The 26421-nt window shown below is 32.3% G+C and overlaps 1 protein-coding gene across 5 annotated transcripts; it reads right to left on the minus strand.

Annotated features, from left to right (window-relative positions):
* Positions 1 to 1844: 1844 nt before the first annotated feature.
* LOC143257095 (uncharacterized) lies at positions 1845 to 25203 on the minus strand. 5 transcript variants are annotated; one of them, XM_076515315.1, is made up of 13 exons: positions 25091 to 25203; positions 23722 to 23800; positions 23306 to 23397; positions 15331 to 15552; positions 14533 to 14699; positions 14047 to 14121; positions 11993 to 12057; positions 10573 to 10658; positions 8403 to 8931; positions 7411 to 7520; positions 4294 to 4353; positions 3423 to 3484; positions 1845 to 2603 (listed from the first exon to the last, which is right to left on the minus strand). In XM_076515315.1, the coding sequence occupies exons 2-13, from the start codon at positions 23769 to 23771 to the stop codon at positions 2418 to 2420; spliced, it is 1704 nt and encodes a 567-aa protein (XP_076371430.1). In that variant the 5' UTR covers positions 23772 to 23800; positions 25091 to 25203; the 3' UTR covers positions 1845 to 2417. The 5 variants fall into 5 exon arrangements, with proteins under 5 accessions (XP_076371430.1, XP_076371429.1, XP_076371427.1 ...); XM_076515314.1 differs by having other exon boundaries at positions 25065 to 25092; XM_076515312.1 differs by lacking the exon at positions 25091 to 25203 and adding an exon at positions 24860 to 25073.
* Between the last annotated feature and the right edge of the window lie 1218 nt (positions 25204 to 26421).

Consider the following 26421-nt stretch of genomic DNA (forward strand, 5'->3'; position numbering starts at 1 on the left):
ATGTAATAAATACATACCACCTTTCAACACTATGCTAACAATCATAGATATCAACCAACAGATAAACGTCCCGGAACTTCAATACGTCAGTTTAAATTTAAAACGTTCAAATTCGTCTTAAATTGTATTCAGATTATTCTATATGTACATATTATAAAGTTCTGTCACATTTCTCCAAAGGAAAATGTGTTTTTATTATTGTTATAAATTTGTGTACTGTTGCATGTATAATAACAAGTAAATCGATGGTTTGGTACGAGTCTTTTTCTGGAGTGGAATGTTGGGTTCCCAGTGTGGGCGCAAAATGTGGGTCTTCTGGTACTTGTTGTTTGTCCACGCGTGCTGTAGGTTGATAGAACTTGAAGCTTCGCCACTCAAACGCAAACAGTCAATAACATTACATTATTAACTACTACACACTAGCTCTTACGTTACATCACATATTATTAACTCGTACACACTAGCTCTCACGTTACCTCACATATTATTAACTACTACACACTAGCTCTCACGTTACCTCACATATTATTAACTCTACACACTAGCTATCACGTTTATTATTACTACACTAGCTCACGTTACATCACATATTATTAACTCGTACACACTAGCTCTCACGTTACATCACATATTATTAACTACTACACACTAGCTCTCACGTTACCTCACATATTATTAACTCGTACACACTAGCTATCACGTTACCTCACATATTATTAACTCGTACATACTAGCTCTGACGTTACATCACATATTATTAACTCGTACACACTAGCTCTCACGTTACATCACATATTATTTACTACACATCAGCTCTCACGTTACATCACATATTATTAACTACTACACACTAGCTCTTACGTTACATCACATATTATTAACTACTACACACTAGCTCTCAGATTACATCACATGTTATTAACTACTACATATCAGCTCTCACATCACATCACGTATTATCAACTAGTGCACATCAGTTCTCATGTTATATCACTTACTACAAACTAATACGTGCTAAGAGTTAAATGAGAAAAGTAACATAAATGCTATGTTAATATAGATTGTAAACAATATAATAGAAGTTTACAACATGCTATGTTCATATAGACTGTAAACAATGTAATAGAAGCTAAAGACATGCTATGTATATATCGACTGTAAACAATATAATAGAAGCTAAAGATATACCATGTATATATAGATTGTAAACAATATAACAGAAGTTTACAACATGCTATGTTCATATAGACTGTAAACAATGTAATAGAAGCTAAAGACATGCTATGTATATATCGACTGTAAACAATATAATAGAAGCTAAAGATATACCATGTATATATAGATTGTAAACAATATAACAGAAGTTTACAACATGCTGTTTATATAGACTGTAAACAATATAATAGAAGCTAAAGACATGCTATGTTTATATATACTGTAAACAATATAACAGAAGTTTACAACATGCTATGTTCATATAGACTGTAAACAATGTAATAGAAGCTAAAGACATGCTATGTATATATCGACTGTAAACAATATAATAGAAGCTAAAGATATACCATGTATATATAGATTGTAAACAATATAACAGAAGTTTACAACATGCTATGTTCATATAGACTGTAAACAATGTAATAGAAGCTAAAGACATGCTATGTATATATCGACTGTAAACAATATAATAGAAGCTAAAGATATACCATGTATATATAGATTGTAAACAATATAACAGAAGTTTACAACATGCTGTTTATATAGACTGTAAACAATATAATAGAAGCTAAAGACATGCTATGTTTATATATACTGTAAACAATATAACAGAAGGAAATCCAGACAAATAGCAGGTATGATATTTTATATACATTGTAAGCAGTACAACAGGATATCAAGAAATCTAGCAGACATAACATGGTTAATAGACCATACAGTACAGTTACAAGTTTAGTGGCTCTTTTTCAATACTGTTTCATCTTTTAAAGTTTATTTCTTTTTGAATGCTCTGTTTCTATTTGTAACTGCCTTCTCTATACTATGAACACAATAAGTTCATTGGATCTTATAAAGTAGGCTCTTATTATAACATACAAGCAACATAAAAAAACATTCGAACTGGAAAGTTTATGATGAAGGATATACAATGCAGAACATATAACACACAAGCAACATAAAAAAGATTCTAACTTTGGAAAGTTTATGATGAAGGAGATACAGTACAGGGCCTATCTGTTTCTATCTTCACATGATGTATGAGAAAATTGGAGAAAGCTTTTGCTATTACAGATTCTACAGTTTTCAATGGTAATATAAGTAGTGTAGAGATTGTGTTGGTATTATAGTGCATTTATAAAAACACTTTATATTGTGGTACATACCAACTTAGTACAAATACATTCAAGTATTCTAGAACATATCTAATTAATCTCTTGAATTAAAGGCTTAGATAGTTCAGTAGATTCAAAGAAATTTTCATTTTTCTCTTTTCTCTCATTCTGGTATTCCATCAACAAACAGGCTGGGGTCTCTTTCACTCTGGAATAGTTATCAGTAGAAAAAAATCCACATTCTAGTTTTCTTGGAACCCAGTGTTCATCAGGTAGCTTTAGAAAAAGAACATTTTATTTGAAAACGTTATTTGGTAAAATACTTCTGTTTGTTCCAGTAAACCAAAGAAAAAATTGGTTTGAAAATATAAATACATACCTTTAACTAGTGAGTGCAAAAGAAATAATGAATTTGTTTAAAAGTGTTAAGGTTCTAAACAACTCCACACATTGTGTCCATAATCTCACAAAAATCTTAACTCAAGTGAAATGACTGACTAAACAGATTTACAAGAACATTAAACCTTTATATCAGCTTCAGTACACTTTACCTTAGTAATACCCTTAATTCTGAGCTAGCAGCCTGAATATTCAGTTGGTAGTCTTTAACACTAGCTAGCATCCTGAAGCTTTAGTTAGTAGTATTAACCTTAAGTTAGTAGCATTAAACTCAATTAGTTGTATTAACCTTAAGTTAGTAGCATTAAATTCAGTTAGTTGTATTAACCTTAAGTTAGTAGTATTAACCTTAAGTCAGTAGCATTAACCTTAAGTTAGTAGCAGTAAGCTCTATTAGTGGTATTAACCTTGTATTAGTTAGTAAACTTAAGCTTCAATTAGTGGGTATTAAATTTGATAACAATGATCACAGTAAACAAGTAGAATAGACAGATTGTCTTGCTTTCCAGTTCAAGAAGAAAAGATTTTTAATCATGGTAAGTCAGCTTAACATACATAATCCATATTTTTTTATTTCTAACTATATATACTTAAAACATTTCAAATTAAGTTACTTCTAGTTCATTGGTTTAACATACTCATACATGTTTACATGAAATATTTACGAAACACACAATCATGTTCAGGCTCACTAACCTGAGTTTTGTTCCTGTTACCAGTGTCTGGTTCCAGTGTGATAATTTCAATTTCACCTTCCTCTGTATGAAATAGAGTAGTTCTTGGTCAAATATCATGATATTCCTTCATAATTAAACATAATAGTGAACTTGTTAACATAAACTTTCATGTGTACATGTGATTATACTTTTGTTTTTAAATGTTACTTTTGCCAGTGTCAAAATAAATACCACAAGAAAACTCTCTTACATAAATAATCTTTTTTTTGTCAAAACCTTATTACAGAAATGACACAACATAAAAGAGTTTAGGTACTCAGTCAACAACAGCTACAAGACCCATTTTTCTGAGGAACACTGTGTGATTTAGGAGAACTGACATGGATGAAAGTTGTGTAACTAAGAATACCATTTACAGTGAGCTCCAAGAAAAGTAAATAAAGGTTAGAATTATCTTCTTCAGCAATAAAACTTACAGTTACTTTACTGTAATCATATCTCTCCTCTCTAACACTTTTTAAATTGTCAGTTAAAAGATACACAATGGCTGGCTGTGCAAGCAGTCACTAATTTTGAGCTAAGAAGAAGAAAGGCAGGAGAATAAACCTTCCACTTCTTTAACTACTATACACAGTCAGTGGGATTTGTTTATCACTGTGATCATTGCTACTACAAAGAGAAGCAAAAATCTTATACTTTGTGGCTATAGGGACACACACCATAAACCCTTGGATCCATAATTCATCAGGCTAAATAATTGGGCCTTGAACATAGTATAAAGATATACATAATGTTTCAAATAGTTTGTGAAATTCCTTTACGCCATACAAGTGTTTTAGATTGAAAGACAAGCATCCTGTTATGAAAAAATTATAGATGCAGGTACAAACCTGGGATTTCCCTCACAGGTCCAGGCTCTTCGTATCCTTTTATGAAACACTTTTTCAGCTCTATAAAGATATATAATTTAATGTATCTACTTTAATCAATTCATAAATCTTAATCAGTTTCAAAAATAAAACTCATTAAAAATTAGAAGAAGTTGGTATAGAAATTTTACCTATCTAATGCTTTAAACCCAAAACACCAATATATTTTCTTCTAGAGTCATTTTTAGAAATAAATAAAATAATGACATTATCAAATTTTAATTTATTTATCACATGTAAGTACAAGCTCACTTGAAACTATTGATTTAAAATATGCATTTTTAAACATCTATCCAAAACAAACTTTCAGATTCACATGTCTAATTTATAATTGTTAGCCCTTGTCATCTTGCAGTATATTAACTACAGGGTGTTCAGAAAGTCACAGAACACCCTGTATTATGAATTTTCTTATAGTTTTACTAACTATTACAAATATTATTGTAGTTCCACTAAATATAACCAGCATTCTTATAATTCTGCTCCCTATGACTAATTATGACCAATAGTTTTGTAGATCTTTTAATAATGTATAATATTCTTGTAGTTCTACCAGCTAGGCCAACATTCTTATAATTCTGGTATGGCCAACATTCTTATAATTCTGGTATGACCAACAATTTTGTAGTTCTAACTATGGCCAATAATTCTGTAGTTATACTAACTATGACCAATATTTTTGTAGTTCTTCTAACTATGATCAATATTTTTATAGTTCTACTAACTATGACCTCATTGGCCCTATTGGATCATTAAGCCACTTTACAATGCTACCAGTTGGATATTTTGGCTTTAGGCCTATCAACTGTCAAGATCATTAAGGCTGTCAACGTGTTGAGACTCTTCACCATTACAGAGGATGTGCCTGCCTGGAATAATGAAGTGAGCAGTACTTGATTGGTTGGTGTGTGGCCACACAACGTAGAGGTAACCCTGACTACAAATTACTTATAATATAATGTTCTGAGACAACATGGAACCCATTGGACTATTTTGGCTGTTCCACACCCTAAACTAAATTAATTTAATAAAAAACAAAAAACTTAAAGCCAGCATTTATTTTTCAAACAGGGTGATTGGCTTTCAGAATGGGTTGCCTTCAAATGTTGTAGAGGTAGTAAATTTAAGAAGGTTTAAGAAAAGAACTTGATAAGTATATGAATAATATCTTATATCTTAGCTGAAGATGAATCCTACCCTACCAAAATGTATATTAGTGTCCCCTAGTCTTACTATTCTCACTGTTGAGTATGAAAAATATGATGCTTCAACACTATCAGTTCCTTTTACAATCTTAAACACCTCAATTAGATCCCCTTTAGCTTTTTGTCCAGATATATCAGCCTCTCCTTGTATGACAACCCCTTCCATCCTAGGCACCATTCTAGTAACCCTTCTCTGAATTCTTTCCAACAATTTAATGTCTTTCCTACAATTAGGATCCAAGACTGAACACAATATTCCAAATGTGGCCTAACCAGTGACCTATACAATGACATTAAAACCTCTTTAGACTTGTATTCAGTATTTCTGTATATACAACCTAAAATCCTATTTGCCTTACTACTAGCAACATCACACTGCTTGGATGGTTTTTGAAACTGATTGACTATTACAAGAAGATATCCTTTCTTTATTATAATTAAAACATATCTGTCATTTATTTGCCCAACTCACTAAATGATTTCAATTATTTTGTAAATCAACAACATTCTCTTCACAGCTAGTAAGAGCCAAGACCTTAATATCATCTGCAAATTTAAGTAATTTACTGACCATTTCTTCATTTATGTCATTGATGTAAACCAAAAAGAGCAAAGGTCCTAAGACCAGACCCTGAGGTATACCAGTTGTGGCATTAATCCACTTTGACTGAACTCCATTTATAACAACCCTCTGCTTTCTTCCATCCAGCCACTCTTCTATTCAATTTTCTAACCTATCCCTCACACCTAAAGAGACAATTTGTTTTACAAAATCTTTAAGTGGCACCTTTTCAAATGCTTTCTGAAAACCAGGTACACCAAAACTACACCCTTACCCTCATCTAAATAAGATATACTATTTTCAAAAAATGTCAAAAGATTTGTAAAGCAAATTTTTCCCTTACTTAGTGAAACTATATTGACTACTCAGTAAAATTCTATACTCTGTTAAATGACTTTGCAAAGCATTTCTCAAAACTAATATAAGACCAATGGGTCTATAACTACTGAGATAATTTTTATTCCCTCCCTTGAAAAGAAACGTTACATTAGCTGACTTACAATCTTCTGGTACCTGCCTACTATAAAACGACTGACAAAAAAATACTAACTTACACCTAACATATAGCCCTAGTGACATACCTATAACTTCATCTCCACAGTTATATCTGGACAGTATCCCTCACAAAATTAAGTTAAGGTCTTTTTCTTGAAGTGCCTTTATCAATCCTCTGTAGTTACGAATTAGCTCCTCTTACCTCTACATCATCAGCCCCTACAGGTACCACAAAAACTACATCTCTGCTAGTCTCCTTTATTATATCTCATGAGCTGTTGGTAAAATCTTCCACCTATGCTCCTGGGTAACATAATCTATTTCTTTTCTCCCTGTTCACCCCACATACAACTCTATCCACATGCCTTGTCGAGGAATCACAGGTAACTATAACTTCCTTATCATCCACATAAGGTTCTGAACCTTTTGTTTTCCTTCTCTCCAACAGTTTCTTGTATGCAGGAGCCAAATGTTGAAATTTGTTCTTAATAGAATAGGCTCATTTCAATTAAATCCACCACTTTTAGCCCTAATTGTTGTCTTTCTAACTTCCTGAAATTCATTATTAACTGATGTATTCCTTGCTTAAGCTCCTTTGAAATTCTGCTACCATTTCCCACAGTCTAAACTTTTGTTTAAATATTTCCTTTACTTTAATTAAGATAGTCTCCAACTTCTAACTTAACCATTTCCCACAGTTTACACTTTTGTTTAACTGTTGCCTCTACTTTAATTAGGACAGCCTCCAACCAACAAACTCAACATTGAGGAACTTTCACTAATTGATAAACCAGCTAAACTTGAAATCAAACTCACCCATTTTCCCATGAGAATATTTTTGTGATGACTTATCATCGTTGACAGATAATTGTTGTTCTCTTACAGTTAGCTCTTTTCTTATGTTTGCATCTATGTTTTCTGAGTTGCTATACAGTGAAAGGAAATTTGAATGAGTACTCATAAGACAAAAAAGACTCTGCATATAACATTTATAAACTATATCCTATTCATGTCAATTCTCAGCCTTTTTCTTTATCATTAAATAACTTCTTTTTAAACATATAGATCACACAGAAAAAATAAAGCATAAATACCATCAACATTGCAATTAATCAAATTAATTATTGCTGAGGTCCCCTACAAACTTTACAAAGAAAATGTAGGATTTCATCCAAATATTTACATCTGATCTTTAAGTGTTGTAACATGTACAACATAAAAATGCTCAGATAATACAATATATGAGCCAACTGGTACTGAGTAGTATAAAAACATACAAGAAATATAAAGGTTAAAGGGGCATACATATCTGTTCCATCTAGCTATTTAATTTTAATGTTCCTTCTTTTTTCCAATTTCATTAAGTACTATTTAAACAGTAAATATAAATGATAAAATGTTTCTTTTTCAAACAATTATTGGACTACCTAACCAAATTATAACATGAAAATAAATAAATGGATAATTTAACTGAGTACTGTATTGACAACTCGCAATGTAAGTTATGTAAAAACTGCCCTATTTTCCAATAACAAAATGAGAACCTACTTTTCTCATTTTTAAGTGTCTTTCTTTCAGTTAAAAACGACATTCTAGAGCCAAAAGAATGAATGTGGTAAGCATTGAAACATGTAATGTTTACACATTAGAACTGTTTTAAATGCGTACTGACTATAACATTGCATGTTATTTATTATTTTAACATTATATACAAGTGCCATCAAAATACTATACCCTGCCTTCATTTCACTAATTATAAAATAAACAAGAAAGTAGAACTTCAAACCACCTCATACAAACATACTTACGAGAGTAAGCATGATGATGAAGAGACATTATCAATAATCTTATCATCCAAGTGTTCAGCTACAAAACAGTTTGTATTCTGGTTCACATGAAACATCTCAAGGCATGTTTTGTAACTATTACTGCTCTCTTCTTCATCCTGATTATCATCACACAAAGTAGCCACATTCATCTGAGGTACACCATGTTTCTTCTCTACCTCTGTATGGTTGACAGTAGTTAAGTCATCAACTACAACACAGTCATCACCAAGTGATGTATCTGGTGAGGAATGGGACTGGTCACAAAACACACTGGTTGTACCAGCTGCAATCTCTACAAATTCCAAATCTGGTACATCATCTTCAGTGCCAGCTTTGGAAGTAGCTGCAAGTGGAGTGTCTTTCAGTATCGCTAAGTCTCTATTGGTGATATCAGCTCCATGACTGACTTCAACATCATGTGGATGGCAGTCTCCACAACCATCTGTTTCAGCAACAGTTTCGTTTCTGCTCTGTCCAGCTTCCTTTTCTTTCTTTAAGTCATACAAAGCTGCAAAGAAACTGAATGAAAATCTAAATTCTAAGCAGGTAGAAAGTTATCTACTGTTAAAACACTTTATATGAAAAGAACCTATGTTATATATTATACAGATAGAAATTTTTGTAATGTTGAAACACATTTTAAGAATATAAACTACATTACATAGCCAAAAGAGTGTGGACACCCTTTCTAATTAGGGGGTTCAGCTATTTCAGCCACACCCATTGCTAACAGGAACATAAAATCAAGCATACAGCCATGCAATCTCCACAGACAAACACTGGCAGTAGAATGGGTCATATTGAAGAAATCAGTGGCTTTCAACGTGGCACTATCATAGGATGCCACTTTTCCAAAATTTCAGTTCATCAAATTTCTGCCCTTCTAGAGCTGCCCTGGTCAACTGTAAATGATGTTATTGTGAAGTGAAAACGTTTAGAAGCAACAACACCTCAGCAACGAAGTGATAGGCCACACAAGCTCACAGAACAGGGCAGACGATTTTTACGTGTTACGAGCTTCAGCACTAGGTGGTCCTGTTCTGGGTTTCCATGGCCAAACAGCTGCACACAAGCCTAAGATCACCATGTGCAATACCAAGCATAACTGGAGTGGTGTAAAACACATCGCCATTGGACTATGGAGCAGTGGAAATGCATTCTCTGGAGTGATGAATCATGCTTTACTATCTAGCAGTCTGATGAACAAATGTGAGTTTGGCAGGTGCCAGGAGAATGCTACCTGCCTGAATGCACAGTGCCAACTGTAAAGTTTTGTGGAGGAGGAATAATGGTCCAGGGCTGTTTTTAATGGTTTGGGCTAGGCTCTTTAATTCCAGTGAAGGGAAATCTTAATGTTATAGCATACAATGACATTCTAGAGAATTGTGTGCTTCAAACTTTATGGCACCAGTTTGGGGAAGGCCCTATTTTGTTTCAGCATGACAATGCCCCTGTGCACAAAGCAAGGTCCATAAAGACATAGTTTGTCGAGATTGGTATGGAAGAACTTGACTGGCTTGCACAACAAAGCCCTGACCTTAACCCCGACAAACACCTTTGAGATGAGCTGGAACACTGACTGTGAGCCAGGCCTTCTCGCCCAACATCAGTGCCCGACCTCACTAATGCTCTTGTGGCTGAACAGGAGCAAATCCCTGCAGCCATGTTCCAAATTCTGGTGAAAAGTCTTCCCAGAAGAGTTGAGGCTGTTATAGAAGTAAAGAGGGGGCCAACTCCATATTAATGCCCATGGTTTTGGAATGAGATGTTCAACAAGTACATATGGGTGTGGTCGGTGTCCACATACTTTTGGCTATGTAGTGTATATTATGTGCAACAGGGTGATGACACAGAATATGACAACTTAGAAATATCATCCAGTAGAAGCTGATACATCAAGCTTGAGTACTGGAAAGTTCTGAACTGCCTTTATCGATTTAAAAAGTAGAATGTGAGTGGTTTACTAGACTTAAATAAACGAACACGAGTTTATCTGGTATATATATCTAATAATGTGTGTTTGTGAATGTTACTCATTTCTCTGTTTGAGGAGACACATACAAATTGTTTACTTCTAATCCACGTTGTGAAACAGTCAAAATATCATTGGTTTTCCTCGCATCTTTTAAAAGGGAGATCCATCAATTACCTTGGACACTTCTTTCAATTCGTTCACGTTCCTTCTGGACCCAAAGCTGCCGTTCCTTAATCTCAGCTTCCCTTCCTCCTTGAGCCCTACATATGTAATACCTTTCTTAAATGAGAATGACAGAGAACTGTTTAACATTTAACCCTCTCAGGTCACAACTGTTAAGCTACATTCAAAATTTAATTAAACTATGAATAAACATGACATAAAAATAAAGTTAATAAATCACATTTTTACATCTAAGTTTCAATTTTATAAAGAAATATTTTTTTAAAAATCCATAATCTGCCCTAATATGAGATTTGTAACGTTTCCTAGGTTTTCTATCAATCTTCTGAAATTTATATATATATATATATTTATTAAATTCAGCATACATTAATCATGGTAATATAAATATTTTTGAAGGAAAGGCATAATTTTGCAGCCTTCAATCTCAGAGTCATAAAATAGAAAATCAGACCCATTTGCCACTCCCACCTGTCCTCCTTCACAAATTACCCATAATTCTCTTTTACATCTTATATTATATTATTTATAGTTAACAGATATTCAAAGTTTTAATCTATCAAGTAATGTGTTATAGTATATTGTTCTCTGCACTGTTTATTTCATTTTCTATATGAAAGTTTCTCTTGTGGTGATCACATCAACAAGATTTAAAGCCTTTTATACCACAGTTAGATAGCCAGTTAGATCACAATAGCTATATGATTGTTTTGTTATTTATTTGTTATTATTATTCTGGGTTTTTAGGTACAATATTTAAATAAATAAAAATTATATACTGTACTTGTACCATTGAGTTTAAATTTCACCAGCAACTGACAGCACAAAAAACAAGAGATCACAGGTAAGTGATATATTTCTTGTTCTTCAGGTACATTCTTTATTATTACAAAAGTAAATAAACTGTAAAGATTAGAAAGTTGTAAGATTAGATAATGTTAGATTAGGTAAGATAATGAAAAATAATAATTCACAAGTAGCCAATTCATAATGTCATTCAATATGGTAATGTGAGAGCTACACATTCATTATATCATTCAATAAGCTAATAAGAGCTACACATTTGTCAAGTGATTTACTACGTGTGTGGCATGAGCATTTAAAGTCTAAATGTCAAAGATTCAACATGAAAGGCATTGCTAAACACCCATAACTTTCACCTCTGGAGATGACAGTTAATCCTGCTATTTGGTTTAGAGTGAAGTAGCTGTAATGGTAGCAACTGTTTGTCTTTACACTGGTTAACAGTTATAAATTTGTGTTGGATATTCCATGTCCCTGGCCTGGTTGTTTAGCCTATGCTTATTTACACATTAGAACCAGTACAACTTAACTGTACAATATAACAGTGGTTATATGTTTTGCCTCTTGTTTTTTTTACATCAACAGATGAATGAAGTACTATGCTCACCATGCTTCTACACACGCTCTCTCTTTATCAAACACTGGTCTGTCATCCAAGTATGTCAGGATTTTCTTTATGTAATGAAAAATACAACAATAGGTAAGAATTCTATGAAAGAAAAGAAAAAACACACATAACCATTTTACCAAACATACTGCTACATGTTAGAAAAATAGAGAACTGGTGCTACGTTAAAAAGTGTTAAAAACTATGCACATCAAAGTAATTCACTTCCAGGTATTACAAAGAAATATTTACAGGGATCTCACAAAGGTCAGGGAATCTTTCCAGTATTAGAAATCTTTAACATCATAACCACGTTTGTTTGTTTTTTTCAGAAATCTCAGACATTGTGAATCAAACAGTTGATAATGTTCTAGGGAAAATTGCTACTGGTAAGAAATCCATTACCTAATAACCTAAAATTGTTTAAATTCTAGTAAACAGTACTGTTTATTTGTGATTATGAATATGGTATGTAAACCAAAGTTTTCAAAATAATCACAAAAAATGATTTCAAATGATATAAATAACAGTAAGATATTGAAATTTTTCAGTAGAACTGTAATTTGAAAGCAATATGCACTTAAGTTGTATAATCTTGTTTAAAATCAAGAAGCTGATAATTATAAACATTCAGCATTGTGTTTTAAATCTATACAATTAGAATTTTAGGTGTTGTAAAACAACTGACACACAAGACAGAACTATGTGAATCCCTTCAAATTCTTTCACAACAAAACTTGACACTTATTAAACATTTAATAGTTTCTCACCTTAGGATAATACTAAAGTATATTTTCAACTTACAAGACCCAAAGATAGCTACAAACCAAAGATTCACTTTTTTTCATGTCATATATATCCATAAAGGAAGCTCAAAGAAGTCCATTTGATAACAGGACAAAAACTGAACTTCACAGTCTCATTTGTTTATAATCTCCAACTACTATCATTTCATTCTGCATGTGATGTGATGCTGGCTTACTTGGTGTAATTAGTTGTTTTTTTTCAAGTATACACAATTCGTAAGTAGTATACTAATTAAAAAAATGAGTTGCAAATAAACAATATTTTTCAATGCATTGGCCATTACTGATGCAAAAATAGTTTAACAAAACACTTTCTAGTAAAAGACATACAGCCTTACTTCAGTTGAGCTACAAAATGTTTTAAACCTAGAAATAAGCCCTACATCAATAGAAATATGGAATGTTGAGCCTACCATGCAGCCTAGATATATAGAGCTGTGAGAAATGTTAAGCCTAGTTACCATACACTTATATTTTAGTAAAGCTAAAGAGTGTTTAGCCTTGCATGGTGCCATAGGTTACTACAGCTATCAAAAGTATTAAGCCTACCAAAAATACTTGTAGAGATATAGAGAGTTTAAATATTGTTAGTGTATGCATACCTCTGTTAGCAGTGCTATGAAGCTTGTTAAGCCTAATTAGTATGCAGCCCTACAGTGTTTGGTCTAGCATGCAGTTATATATTGGTACAGTTCAAAGAAGATTTGGTTTTATTTATTAGTCGAATCATCTATAACACATTGCATAGGTTACTAAGTAAACTTATTATTCTTAATTGGATTTTTGCAGAGTCCAAATTTTAGCTGAAATCTAACACTGACAGTTCTTCTGATATGAAAATGCAACTATGTACATAACAGAAATGTGAGTACAAGTATCTGTTTAGGTTAAGAAAAAATATACACTTTATGCAACAGCATTAAAATTAACATATCTGGAGATATGCACACAAGAAAACAACAGATAAATCAACAAAGAACTGAAAGTTTTATTAAAAAACAATAGTCCTGGAGAACTAATATCATAACAAGTATTACACTGGAAAGCTAAATATTGTGATAAAAACTTAGGTTTTTCTAACCGAACATTATTTCAAAATGACTAGTTTATTTATTTTTAAGAAATAAAAATGAACTGTATAAAAGTTTATTTTAGTTTATGTTGATTACCGCTATCCCTATCTATAGTAATTACTTAATAATAAGAGTATGAATAAATATATACAGCTTTCTAAAACAAAAAACTAACCAAACTGATGATGCAACACTTGCGATAACTTTTAATGTTCTTGATTACTGGATTTCCCATCAAATTCAGAACCCGCTATAAAAAATATAAAACTATAGATGATTATATGCAAAAAAATCATACCAATGTAAACAATTATTTGCTCAGCAGAAAATACAAGTCATCAATAAAAAACTATTTGTTTTATATATCCATTATGGCAGTAAATAATGAGAAACACTTTAAAAACTATTATTTTAATCTTGATTTATTTTTGTATAGGTGTGTATACAAAATTAGCTGGACTTCTCACATCATTTCAACAGCAAAACATATAATAATCATCATCTGTGTCCTCCTCCCACCCTTCCCTTATGGAATTAAAGAACAAATTTATTCCTTTACAAAACTTGAACAGATCAAAAAGTGTCTCGTAAATCTTAAGTAACAGTCCCTAACTTGTCTCAGGATTACTATACAAGTTGTGAACTAATAATTATCACCCACCAGTGATTTCATGGCACCAAGAACATCCAAAATGTTTGGATCATCTAAACGATTATGGGAAAGATCTAAAACAGATATGTTATGACAATTCTTCAAATGTTCTACATCCTGTCCTGACATCAGGCGGTTGTGGCTAATTTGAAGAGTACTAAGTGCTGGTAAGCAACCTAATAAAATATTTCATGTTAAATACTCTTACTCAAATTTACAAACTAGGACATACATGCACTGTCATAATCATTTGAGAAAAACTTAGTGTTACAAAACGTGATATTGCATTAGTAGTTATTATAGCATGGCTGTTATCAGTTAAACCTACTTTCTCTCACTAATGTGCTATATAATATTTGCTGTTATTTTTAGGTTTTTTAGGGAATCTAATGAATCAAAGAATGTAAATATAGTATTCTACAATGAAACTTTCTAAAAATAGTAAAACACCCATCTACACCTTAAATTTGTTTTTATGTAATTCTAGTAATAAAACATGTTTCAGATCACACCTAATCCAGTATGTTTAAAGAAAACATATAATAGTTTTTATATTATATATATATATATATATATATATATATATATATATATATATATATATATATTTATAATATATAAATATATTATATATATTTAATATTGGACACAGGTCCAATATTAAATAGACCAAATAAAAATAAAAATTTCAACCATCATTTTCAAAGAACTAGATATTCCTATCATAAAAAATATTATAACCTCTACTGTATGCACATTAGGATTTCTGTTTTTTCCTTAACCTACAGCTACTGTTTTATTCCATACTCAAGTTATCAATATGAGTTATGCTGTTGTTGCTCAGATTTAAAGTATTGAGTTTATCCAGTCCTTCCAAGTTTTCCACTTTATTGATTAAATTCTGATTTAGAAACAAACAGCGAAGTTCCTTCAAATGACTTAGGTTCTCTATCTGACGAATTCCATTACATTCAAGCCAAAGACATTTCAGACTTGTATATTCTTCTAAGTTTTCAATTTTCCCAAATCCTGAAATTATAGAAAGTTATTAATCACAATAATAAATGTAAAATAAAAAAACAAAACAGAATTTTTAAATTGACTTAATGTCTTCAAATATTCCTTTTGAAATTCCTGGAATTTGTTTTCCATGAAAAATCTAGTTTCTTTTAAAACATTACTTGTTTCAATAACATTATTGGCAGGCATACATAACTGAATGGTTAATTATCAAATCCATGTTAACTTGAAACTTTCAGAGTTACACACAGAACAATCAGCTTTTACCTCACATTACCTATTATTGTGTATATAACAAGCCTTGAACCATCTCTATATGTATGAATATAGACTGGACCAGCCTGTGATGTGGTCGTCATTACACTGTAGCCCCTACCAACAGGAAGATAACATATCCTTCATGAGCACAAGCAATTCAATAAAGACACTTTCTTGATGAGGTAAAAGAAAGACACCAGATGTGGAGAGGTAAATACATTTTCTGCTAAGAAAAATGTTAACTTCAGAAATGCTACTTTCCTTTTTACAAAACAGACAACTAGAATCCCACATTGATATGGTAGTGGAGGGATATTCTTTCTAAAATAACATCAGAAAGGAAAAAAACCCATAAAGCATGCCACCCAGCAGGGGATACCCTAGTTGGGTATCACTCATAATACTGTATCTTTCTCATACAGGGAATACTATTCTCAAATAAATATGGTAAATCAAAAGGTACTTTCAAAAAAATCTTCATGTTACTAAAGTACCAAACAAGCAGAAGAAAGTATCTGTGACATTGGTCCTGCTCATCCACATCGTTAAACAGTACCTATTTCATAATGAGATAACCATCACTCTGAAATGAGCAACAACCAAATTCTAGAGTTAGGTCAAGGAAATGTCCAAAGACAATCCTAATCAGATGAGATGTAGAGTAAAAAATCAGAAAATAACCCTGAGATAGAACCTGTATAACCCAGTAGACTGCAGTAAAATGAGTCTACAGATGTACAAAGTGAGAGAGCTGAACTCCTACCAGACTGGAGCTGAGAGATGGCTCCAGAAAGAAATCCAATTTAAGACCACAACAGCCAGTCCTCAGAGAGAAGGAATGTTAGAAATTACTGAAAGGACTAGAAGCAGGATAACAGAGATCGCTATGAAACTGTATAGAACAAAAACTATTGTATGGTCCCTGGTTCAACAAAAACGAAAATCCAAAGTGATCAAAGATAACTGTTAACAAGCTATATCATTCTGAGAATCCAAAGTATAAGAAAAACTTCTGAATTCTAACATCAAAAGTGAAGGATGCAATATGGAGATCCCTGACAGAAGACTGCAGAGCAAAATGTCAGAAAGTAAGAAATCCCAGGAAAGAACAGCTTGCACACAATCACTGTAACTTAACTGAGACACAATGAAAGAAGGAATTAAAGCCAAGGTGGAAAATAGGCATGTGCATGTTACCCCAGTAAATCTGATAGGGTTGTGACGTAAAACCTCTAAAACAATGTAAAGCATGGACAGATAACAAAGAAACTGAGTAATTAATAGATGAAGACAGATAGAGAGAATAAAAATAAGGAAAAAGAAAACAGATTCAAGAAATTGAGGCTCATACAAGAAGGTAGTCTGAAATTCAGCAAAATCAACTAGAAAAAAATAAAACATATGCGTGTATAATCCATGGAATTACCTAAACCTAGTCAGAAAAAAAAAAACATAAACAAAAGTAAGTATGGAAACAGTCAGAACAATTTATCTAATGATGGGGAAAGCTCAGTTAAAGTAAAAGTGACAAAAGATTGGAAATCCTGGATCTGAAATTTCCTTGAAGCCAGCACTTGTTGTTCAATGATGGTAACATTACCAACCATTAAAGAGCTTCCAGTCACCACTGCAGAGGTGGATGATTCCTGTTGAGGAGTGTCAGAACCACAGAATGTCAGAAACATGGAACCATGAATTTGTAACTAAGATAGTTACAAACAATTGTTTTTTTGGGTTTTTTAAGTGACCAGTATGGCACTCCAAATATATAAAAATGAAAAATTATTTTGCATGATATGTACATATATTCCATTCCCACTAATGACTTTAGAAATAAAAAGTTGGATCAATTCATGTGTATTTAGAATTGATGCAACATAAATACTTCAGTATCATTATACATTACGGGTGTTATTATGGATTTTATTCAATAACAAAAACAAAGCTACCAAAATTGCTTAATAGTGTCCAGCATATCTGAATAGCATATAACTATAATAAAAACAATTTATCACATCACATATGACATCCAAGTTTCCTTTCTGGGCATCAGAAATTTCTTTTGGTGTAGTTTAATTGTGGGGAGAAAGTATTATTTTCAATCTTTGATCTTTGTGATACAAGAGTTAAATGCTTGAATCATTGCAACACCTTTCTCTCTACAATGATTCACTGATCCCCACCAAGCAACTACCAGGCGCATTTTATTTCTTCGTATTTCAGTGTCCATTTCCAGTCTGCTGTGTCTTTGTTCAGGAATGCTTTTGCTATCTTTCCCATTTAAGCTTAAGACACTGAATGTGTTAAGAGTCTCTCTGTTACAAAGGAGCCTTGATATTAAAGTTCTTCCTCTCTGGTTGATAAAGGTTTTCTTCTTTGGAATATTAAGGGTACTCATCATTTCATGTTCAGTAGTAATCTGAGCTCTATCATCAAACAAAGCCAAACCAACCAAATCTTTAGTAAATACCATAAGTGCAATACGAAGTCTGCCATTGCAGCATTGGCAGCTGAATGATCTGGATATACAGATAACTTTAACATCTTATTGATGTTATTGAAGGATGCAGTCATTACTTCAGAAGTAAGCACAGACCATGGCTATGAAAGACATATTTGCACCTAGCCCTTGACTTCTTGGTAGGTCAGTTGAACTATTCTTGAAAGAGGAATATTTTCATAGCATGAATGGTTTTAACCATCCAAAGTTCATGATGACATATCCTGGAAACTGAATATCACTTCAAAGGGAACTTTGTCTCCTAAAAATACAAGTGAAAGTTTCAAGAGTTCTTTGTAATCATCCTGGGATATTATTTTATTCGTAGCATTTTATTCAAGTAAAGCATTGCTTTGTCCCTTTCCTTTTTCACTGCACTGATGAGAGAAGGTGAATATTTTCATCAGCAGCAGCCCTGAACTGAGATTTGTCAAAAAGTGCTCATTGTGCTTGGAATCTCTTTGAGAGTCTGGTTTCTGGTCATCTCAATGAATCAATAATCCTGGCAATCACAATTCAAAGCATGATATCAAATATATGGTGTTGGCAGGCAATCTATACAAGATTTCTTTTCAGAGTTTGTTTGATTGAGACACAAGCATCATTCTTGAACCCAGTGTCTGATGCAACTGTGTTGAAACAGATTCCTTGAGTGAAATCCTGGCACTTCCAATCTTGAAGAACATAAAAATCTGCTTGTTGCTTCCCCTGCTACAGGTGAATTTTGGCACTTCCAAGGGATTTTCTTCTCCAGCTCCAGTCACAACAGTAGCAATCCAGTCAGAGTTCTTTATCCTTTGAATGATGTTAGAAAGAAGTTTTACATTTCAATGAAGTACAAGGGAATGATATGGAGAGAAAGATTCCTGCTCACATTAGGCAACCCCTTCCTTATTTATATAGCAAATACATCTGACAGAACTTCTTGAGAATACAACATCCTGAAAGACTAAACAGCAGTACTGGTGATGAATATGGCCATTCTGTTCATCAGATTCACTGTCTAAAGACAAATGTACTTCTGAGGACAAAACTCTTCTATGTCACTTCATGAGAAAGGACTTTAGGTGCCAGAAGTGTTAAGTGGCTTGGACGCTAGGTTTTCTTTCTATGTTGTGTCTGATACAGATCTGGAGGGCCAGACAGAACCATTTGATTCTCTCAAAGTTACACTAAAGCATCATGTTGTGATGGTTTTTCTTCTTATTCAATCCACTCCCACTTCCTACTCTTTTTGAGTGAGAAACTTGCCATGATCTCCAAAACTTGAACTGCTGATATCTTCTTTTTACATGGCTAACAAGTTTTTCTTAACTGTTCATTTTTAACTCTGCTTTTTCATAAGAAGTGTTGATAAGTTAGTTCATTTAAACCTCTGCAAAACGTGACCTACTTCATATGGTAGACTTCTTTTTCAGGGCTTTGTACTCTGCCATAACTTTTCCAGTTTTAATATCACATAGTTGCAAGTTGTTGTTGGTATCCTGGCTTTTTGCTAATAAACAAAAGCTGCTTTCACAGCCAAGTGACAGTTTTCTCAAGTAATCTCCTTCTCCTCTACACAGTAAAACAGGCATTTTGAAAGAAATTGCTTCTTTGAAAGAAGCCTTGAGTACATGAGATCATAAGTAGGCTTCCACACTAACAAAACATCAGAAGAGCTTGTTGTTTGTAGAGTAGTCATAACCTAAGGTCATAACGGAAGGTAGAGATTAAAAGAAACATTACTCCTTGCATTATGCATTATGGCTTCATGCTGGTTAACCCAGTGCTCATGGTAAAAAAAAAAGCCAGGATGTTCTTAAAATTGATTCAAGAATAAGCCAAAAATTAATTCAAAAGTAACAACTTTAACAGTTAATTTGAGATTTATATAATTGATGAGTCACAACCAATTAAAAGGATTCTAAACAACAATTCTTATGACAAATCTCTACTGAAACAGCACAAACAGGACATATAAACATGATATGTAATTTTCTGAAATTAAGGTAAAAGCGAGATGAACAAACTTTATAAAACAATAAACGTCTCCATAGCTCAGTTGTCTGGAAAGAAGCCTAGAAACTGTTACCCCTGAAAACATCACACCACAACCAGTCATCAGTTGAAAAACTGTGACATGTGCATCATCTAGTATGATGTTGGATTACTGCCTCTTAAATCTATAAACTGTATGGGACACAACCTATTTATGTTGAATTATAAAATACTATATTTAACAATATAACAAAGTTACGAGATCATGCAATAGAATCGTTTTTTTTCAACAGGTAAACAAAAAGAATTAACTGAGGAGGTAAACTTATGCAAATTTTGTTTAAATTTGCACCATCCTCAAATATTGAAGTATTTAACTCAAAATTTAGGTGAAGTCTGTCTCCATATAAGAAATGAAAAAATGCACCAGGACTTTCATTTGTATGTTTTCATTTTTTACCATATATGTGAGGATTACTCTAATGAGAAGGTGTAACCAGGGTGCCTAAGACTTGGGTTATTTATATGAAGACAAAGTTGAAAAGTATTTAACAAACCCTGTGCACTTGATTAAAACAAACTCGTCTCTGACAGAGGAAAACATGTCACAAAACTGCAAATTTTGTTAAGAGAAACAAAATCACATTTAGGTAAATCAACTCAAAATTCTAACTGAAATGTTTAAAATTTGGTAACTTACTTTCTCATATCAAGAAAATGAAGTAATGAAACAGCACACTGTGAATGATAACGAAAGTTTAAAGTAAGAGCACAAAACTTCTGTAGTCCTTAAGAAAAAACACACCAGAATAAGCAAGAGCTGGAGAAAAGAATGAAACTATATTGAAATACTACTGCTCATAAAGGTTAACTATGCATCATTGTTGGAGAGCTATAGTCTAATGATTACATCATAGGTTGGAGAAGTCCATATAACTACAACTTGTTGTGGAAGTTTCTTTACACAATTTTTTATTTTGTTCCAAAAATCACATCACTTCTTCTTGTCATTGAAATAGCCACATACAATATTATCCACATATCACTACTAGAAAAGTGGTGGAAATACTGCTGTATTAATGACCCTTGTCTGTATACTGATGAAGAAAAGTATTGAAAATACTAAAGATTATGACCTTCCCATTTCTAAACCTCCTCTCTGTAAACAGAAATTTCTTCCAAACATAAAGCAATCATTGATTCCTCATACTGGAGATTGTATTATATTTCTAAATTTATTCTTTATACCTCAATTTTTATTACTCTCTGTTTTGTTTGCTGTAGTTACAAAGGCTTCTTTCACCAGTATATGAGTGTATGTTGAACATACATCCATTTGCTGTAGTTATAAAGGCTTCTTTCACCAGTATATGAGTGTATCTTGAACATACATCCAAGCTACACATACTACTATTAGGATTTTATTTTTTAGCCACAGCATACTGGCTCATAGAATGGCTCTGAATTGTTTAGTTTTGTCTTTTTTTCAAGTACAAACTTTTAGCTCATAGCTTTGTAATCTCTTGAATGATTTGAGATATAATTATAGTTTTGGACTCAGGTGGTCAAACCCCTTGATTAATGCATTTTACCATGTCCAAGGTTGCATACATTAATTTACTCTAATCCTGTGTCAAAAAATTTCAATTTCATGGTAAGCTGGTAGAGATCCATATGAGTAATAAAACTGAATTAGTTATAGATGTGTTTCAAACTAGATATTGCTGGCACACAAAGATAAAGCAGATAAAAAGGAAAAAAAAAAAAACCCACTGACTAAGTTACTATAATACTGTCTATAATAATGTTAAGTGATGTGACTATTTAGAATTCCCTCTTGTTTCAGTTTGGTGCCCCATATAACTGACCTATTCTTCCATTCTTAAAAACAAATAACTATCAATGTTGATAAATGTTTTGTTGTTTAGTTGCTTTGAACATTTATCTAGTTCCTTTTTTCAAGTTTCATTAATGTCTCATTTTAATTTTTCAAATTTTGTAGTTCTCACTGACTTCTTTCTCTTTTCCTCCATACTAACAGATGTACAGGGTGGCCCGTAAGTCTCTACCCATCCATATGTTATTATGTTATATTCATTTATGCATGTATTATAAATTTTCTTTTTTTCCAGAAAAATATGGCCGATGTAAGCCCATTTACACTTGAAAATGTCTCACAGAACATGTTTTCACATAATATTATGCAGCAAGAATGAGGGACAGCACACAGGTACACTGGAAACATAAAATATAAGGATGGGTAGGGACTTACGGGCCACCCTGTATTTGTGTAATACACATAGGAGGTTTATGTAAGTTAACAAATGATATCAGTACATATTAAATACCTTAAATGATTGACAAAAATAAATTGAAATGAAATTTTTAACAATTACAAATATAAAAATGTATTTGTTTTTTTTTTAAAGATTCTAGTGGCAATGTAAGGTTGTTTTCTTTATCCAAAAGCAATAAGTAACATAGTTTAGACACACTTATATTAAATATATGTTTTACCTTGAAAAGTATGTATACACAATATGTGAAAAAGAAACTCATCAAGTGAATGATGGAATTTGAAAACAAAATGCAACTGTACAATTAATGTTTTACCAGTTATTAATATAAACACTGTTTGTGTTTGTCATAAATGTGTCAATTATGATTGAAAGTACTTAGACTGTATTTATACCACAAGTAATGAGAGAGGAAAATGGGCAAAGCCCTTCAGTACCCTTAGTCTGGTCTATATTTAACCATGTGTCAATTTTAAAGTAAAAAATAACTTTTGGACACTTCCAATTCACTCCTAGTTGATTAAACCATATCTGACAAGTTGAAATACAAATGCCTAGGAGGAGTTAGAGGACGAACCAAGAAAAAAAAAACTCAGGTATATAATTTCATCAAAATTTTGTACATAACAAATCCTCACCGTTAGAGACAAAACAATGTACTTAACCCATAACCACTTTCATACCAATCAAACACACTTACATCCATCATCTACAAATTTATACCCACCTTTGTAATGAAGATAAAGGGTATCATTCAAATATGGAGTCACATACAATTTCAAATCTTTACAGAGTTTATGAAGATAAGCCTTTGTCATTCTAAATAAAATAAATCAAGAAAGGAGGTTTATTTTTAAATCAATGATATTATCAAATAATTCATGTTGATAAAAATAAACTATAAAATGAAAATAAAACATGCAATGTCAGCCATTATCACACAAATATTTTTAAAGGTGGCCTTTAAATTCCCATAAATTCAATGCATCTGCTACACCTGAAAAAAAGTCATTTCAAAGGCCAGCCACCCTATTAGAAAAATAAAGCTACTATTGGCCCTTTTGATGCTGCTTCTACTCTCCACTTCTTGCATCCATTAAATGATATTTATTCTTTTTAAAACAAGTAAAATGAAAAACATACCTAGGAAACTTTTCATTTTCTGTTAAACCTTGTTTCTTAACTGAAGGCATTTGTTCACAGTTTTAACATCAAAGAGACCCTGAAAAATAAATGCTCAAACAGTATGTTATAACACAAACTGCCTTACTTTTCTATACACTTTAAGGTATAAGATGTTTGGAATTTCAACTTTACTAAAATTACATGGATAAAGATTGTTGGCTTACTATGATATAATTGAAAATTTCTATTTTAAATTCATAGAATATTTAAACTAGTCATAAATAATCACAGTACTTGTACAGATTTGTCCCAGTAACATTTGTCACAGTTTATGAAACTTTGTATAGTGAACGGCAACTACCTGTTGTGGAGACATAAGTGTTGAGGACAACGTTTTGAAAGTCTTCTGCTTTTCATCTTCAAGGTAGAAGACTTTCAAAACATTGTCCTCTACACTTGTATCTCCACAACAGGCAGCTGCCATTCATTCTACAAAGATTCATCATGAATACTCTGCCTAAACAATCTATCAAAAAATGTAGTAGTTTAGTTCATAACTCAATGATATTATGATTCTTGATCATAATGTCAATTAGACTATCTTCAATGTCATTATAGTTACACTTGTTTACTGATTAAGTATGTAAAAAATTAAAGGTAAAATACTGAGTTATCAACTAAACTACTAGAAATGGATGTCTCTAACGATCATTATGTTACTGGGGAAATTCTGTACCAGTACCATAATCACTAAAACTAGTTCTGATCTTAATGTCCATTAAGTAAGTAAAATTTCAACTTCTTACTGATATTTAAGTAACTTTTAACAAAAGTTTTTAAAGTGTAATGAGTCAATCTGGTTACTATTCTAAAACAACTGTTAGTCAAAAAAGTTATGTAACTTATTGTAAGATTACAACAGAAATACACAATAAACAATTTGTTTATAAAAACAATCGTATCGAATGTTTCATTACAACAATGTTGAAGTTTAAAGTATCAAGTAGAATTACACCATTAAAAGCATTTAAATTTAAACTAACTTTTTAATAAGACCTAAATTAGGAACTCCAACTATAACTTTAAGTTTAACGTTATGATGAAGATAAACATGGAATTCCCAGGATGTAAATGTAGGCCTACTGTTCATAATTACTTTCTTATGTTTTGTTCCAATCATTTAAACATCATTGCAAGCCTAATAAATTATTATAGGATTTAGGTTAATTCGACTGATCAAGCAGACACGGTGAATTGGAGTTCGTGAACAGAAACAAAAAAAAAAAAGGCTATCATTTACTGACTAATTTCTACTTCTACTAAACATTTAGCCTAGAAGCTTATACTTAACATATACAAACATTTTCTGTATAGCCGTAAGACCTACCAACATTGAAAATACAGTTAATTTACTAAGCAAACTGCAAGTAACCATGGAAACGAAGGCGTGTTTAAATCGGTGACATGTCTTGGAAATTTATAAATTGGTAAGATATATATCCAACGAACATTAAAAATATAAACAGGCGAATATTACTTTTACTCATCGATCAAACTGTAATTCGTTACTTATAAAAGAAAAAAGCCCATAACAACAACAATAATAAAATAAAATTGGTTTGGTTTGTTTTGAATTTCGCACAAAGCTACATGAGGGCTATCTGCGCTAGCCGTCTTTAATTTAACAGTATAAGACTAGAAGGAAGGCAGCTAGTTATCACTACCCACCACCAACTATTGGACTATTCTTTTACCAACGAATACTGAGATTGACCGTAACTTATAACGCCCACACGGCTGAAAGGGTGAACATGTTTGGTGTGACGGGGACTAAAACCCACGACCCTCGGATTACGAATCGAGTGCTTTAACCACCTGGATATAACAGACCATAAAGTAAAATATTTAGCTAAAGATTTTTTACATAAAATAATTACCATTAACTTCCAATCACAAAGCACAACTGAAACGTAAGATTATATTAAGTATAGTTAATCAGATATACCATTCTCACGTTCTTTTAGAAATCATAATAGATGGTTTCATCAGTTGTGTACCCTTGATATTAACAATATTTTCGGCTGTTATTGTTAACCTTCAAATTAAATAATACAACATTGACGATAACAAAATAACTTAAAAGAGACTTAGAGTATTTCCCTCAACAAACAAGTTTAGAAAAAAAATAACTAAGTCAAGAAATGTGTAACAAACATGAGATGATCCTTCTCTCCACGACCCCCAGTGGTTCAGCGGTATGTCTGCGGACTTACAACGCTAAAAATTGGGTTTCGATTCCTGTGGTGGGCAGAGCATAGATAGCCCATTGTGTAGCTTTGTGCTTAATTCAAAACAACAATAACCTTCTCTCCACAGAAAAAAAAAATGAATAAAATACACAAGCGGCACAATTATAAAGTCTTGTGTGTCTGAAGATATGCAAAAAGAAAAACTCAGCCCTCTTGTGTTTCTCGAGATTCTTCTACTGAATTAACACGAAACTTAAAAACTTATAACTCTAAAATACAATTTTCGATTCCTTGCAGCGAGCACAGAAAAGATAACCAACTGTGTAGTTTTGCCTCAACAGTCACCAATCAGTATATTCAAATATAGCTGCTACCTATATATATTGTTGTACTTGTACTGTGTGTCAAATCTTCTGCGTATTGAAATACAATATTGAAGAGCTAGAGAATTTGTGCATACGAATCCATA

This window comes from Tachypleus tridentatus, chromosome 7, assembly GCF_004210375.1.
Source record: "Tachypleus tridentatus isolate NWPU-2018 chromosome 7, ASM421037v1, whole genome shotgun sequence".
Classification (NCBI taxonomy): Eukaryota; Metazoa; Arthropoda; class Merostomata; order Xiphosura; family Limulidae; genus Tachypleus; species Tachypleus tridentatus.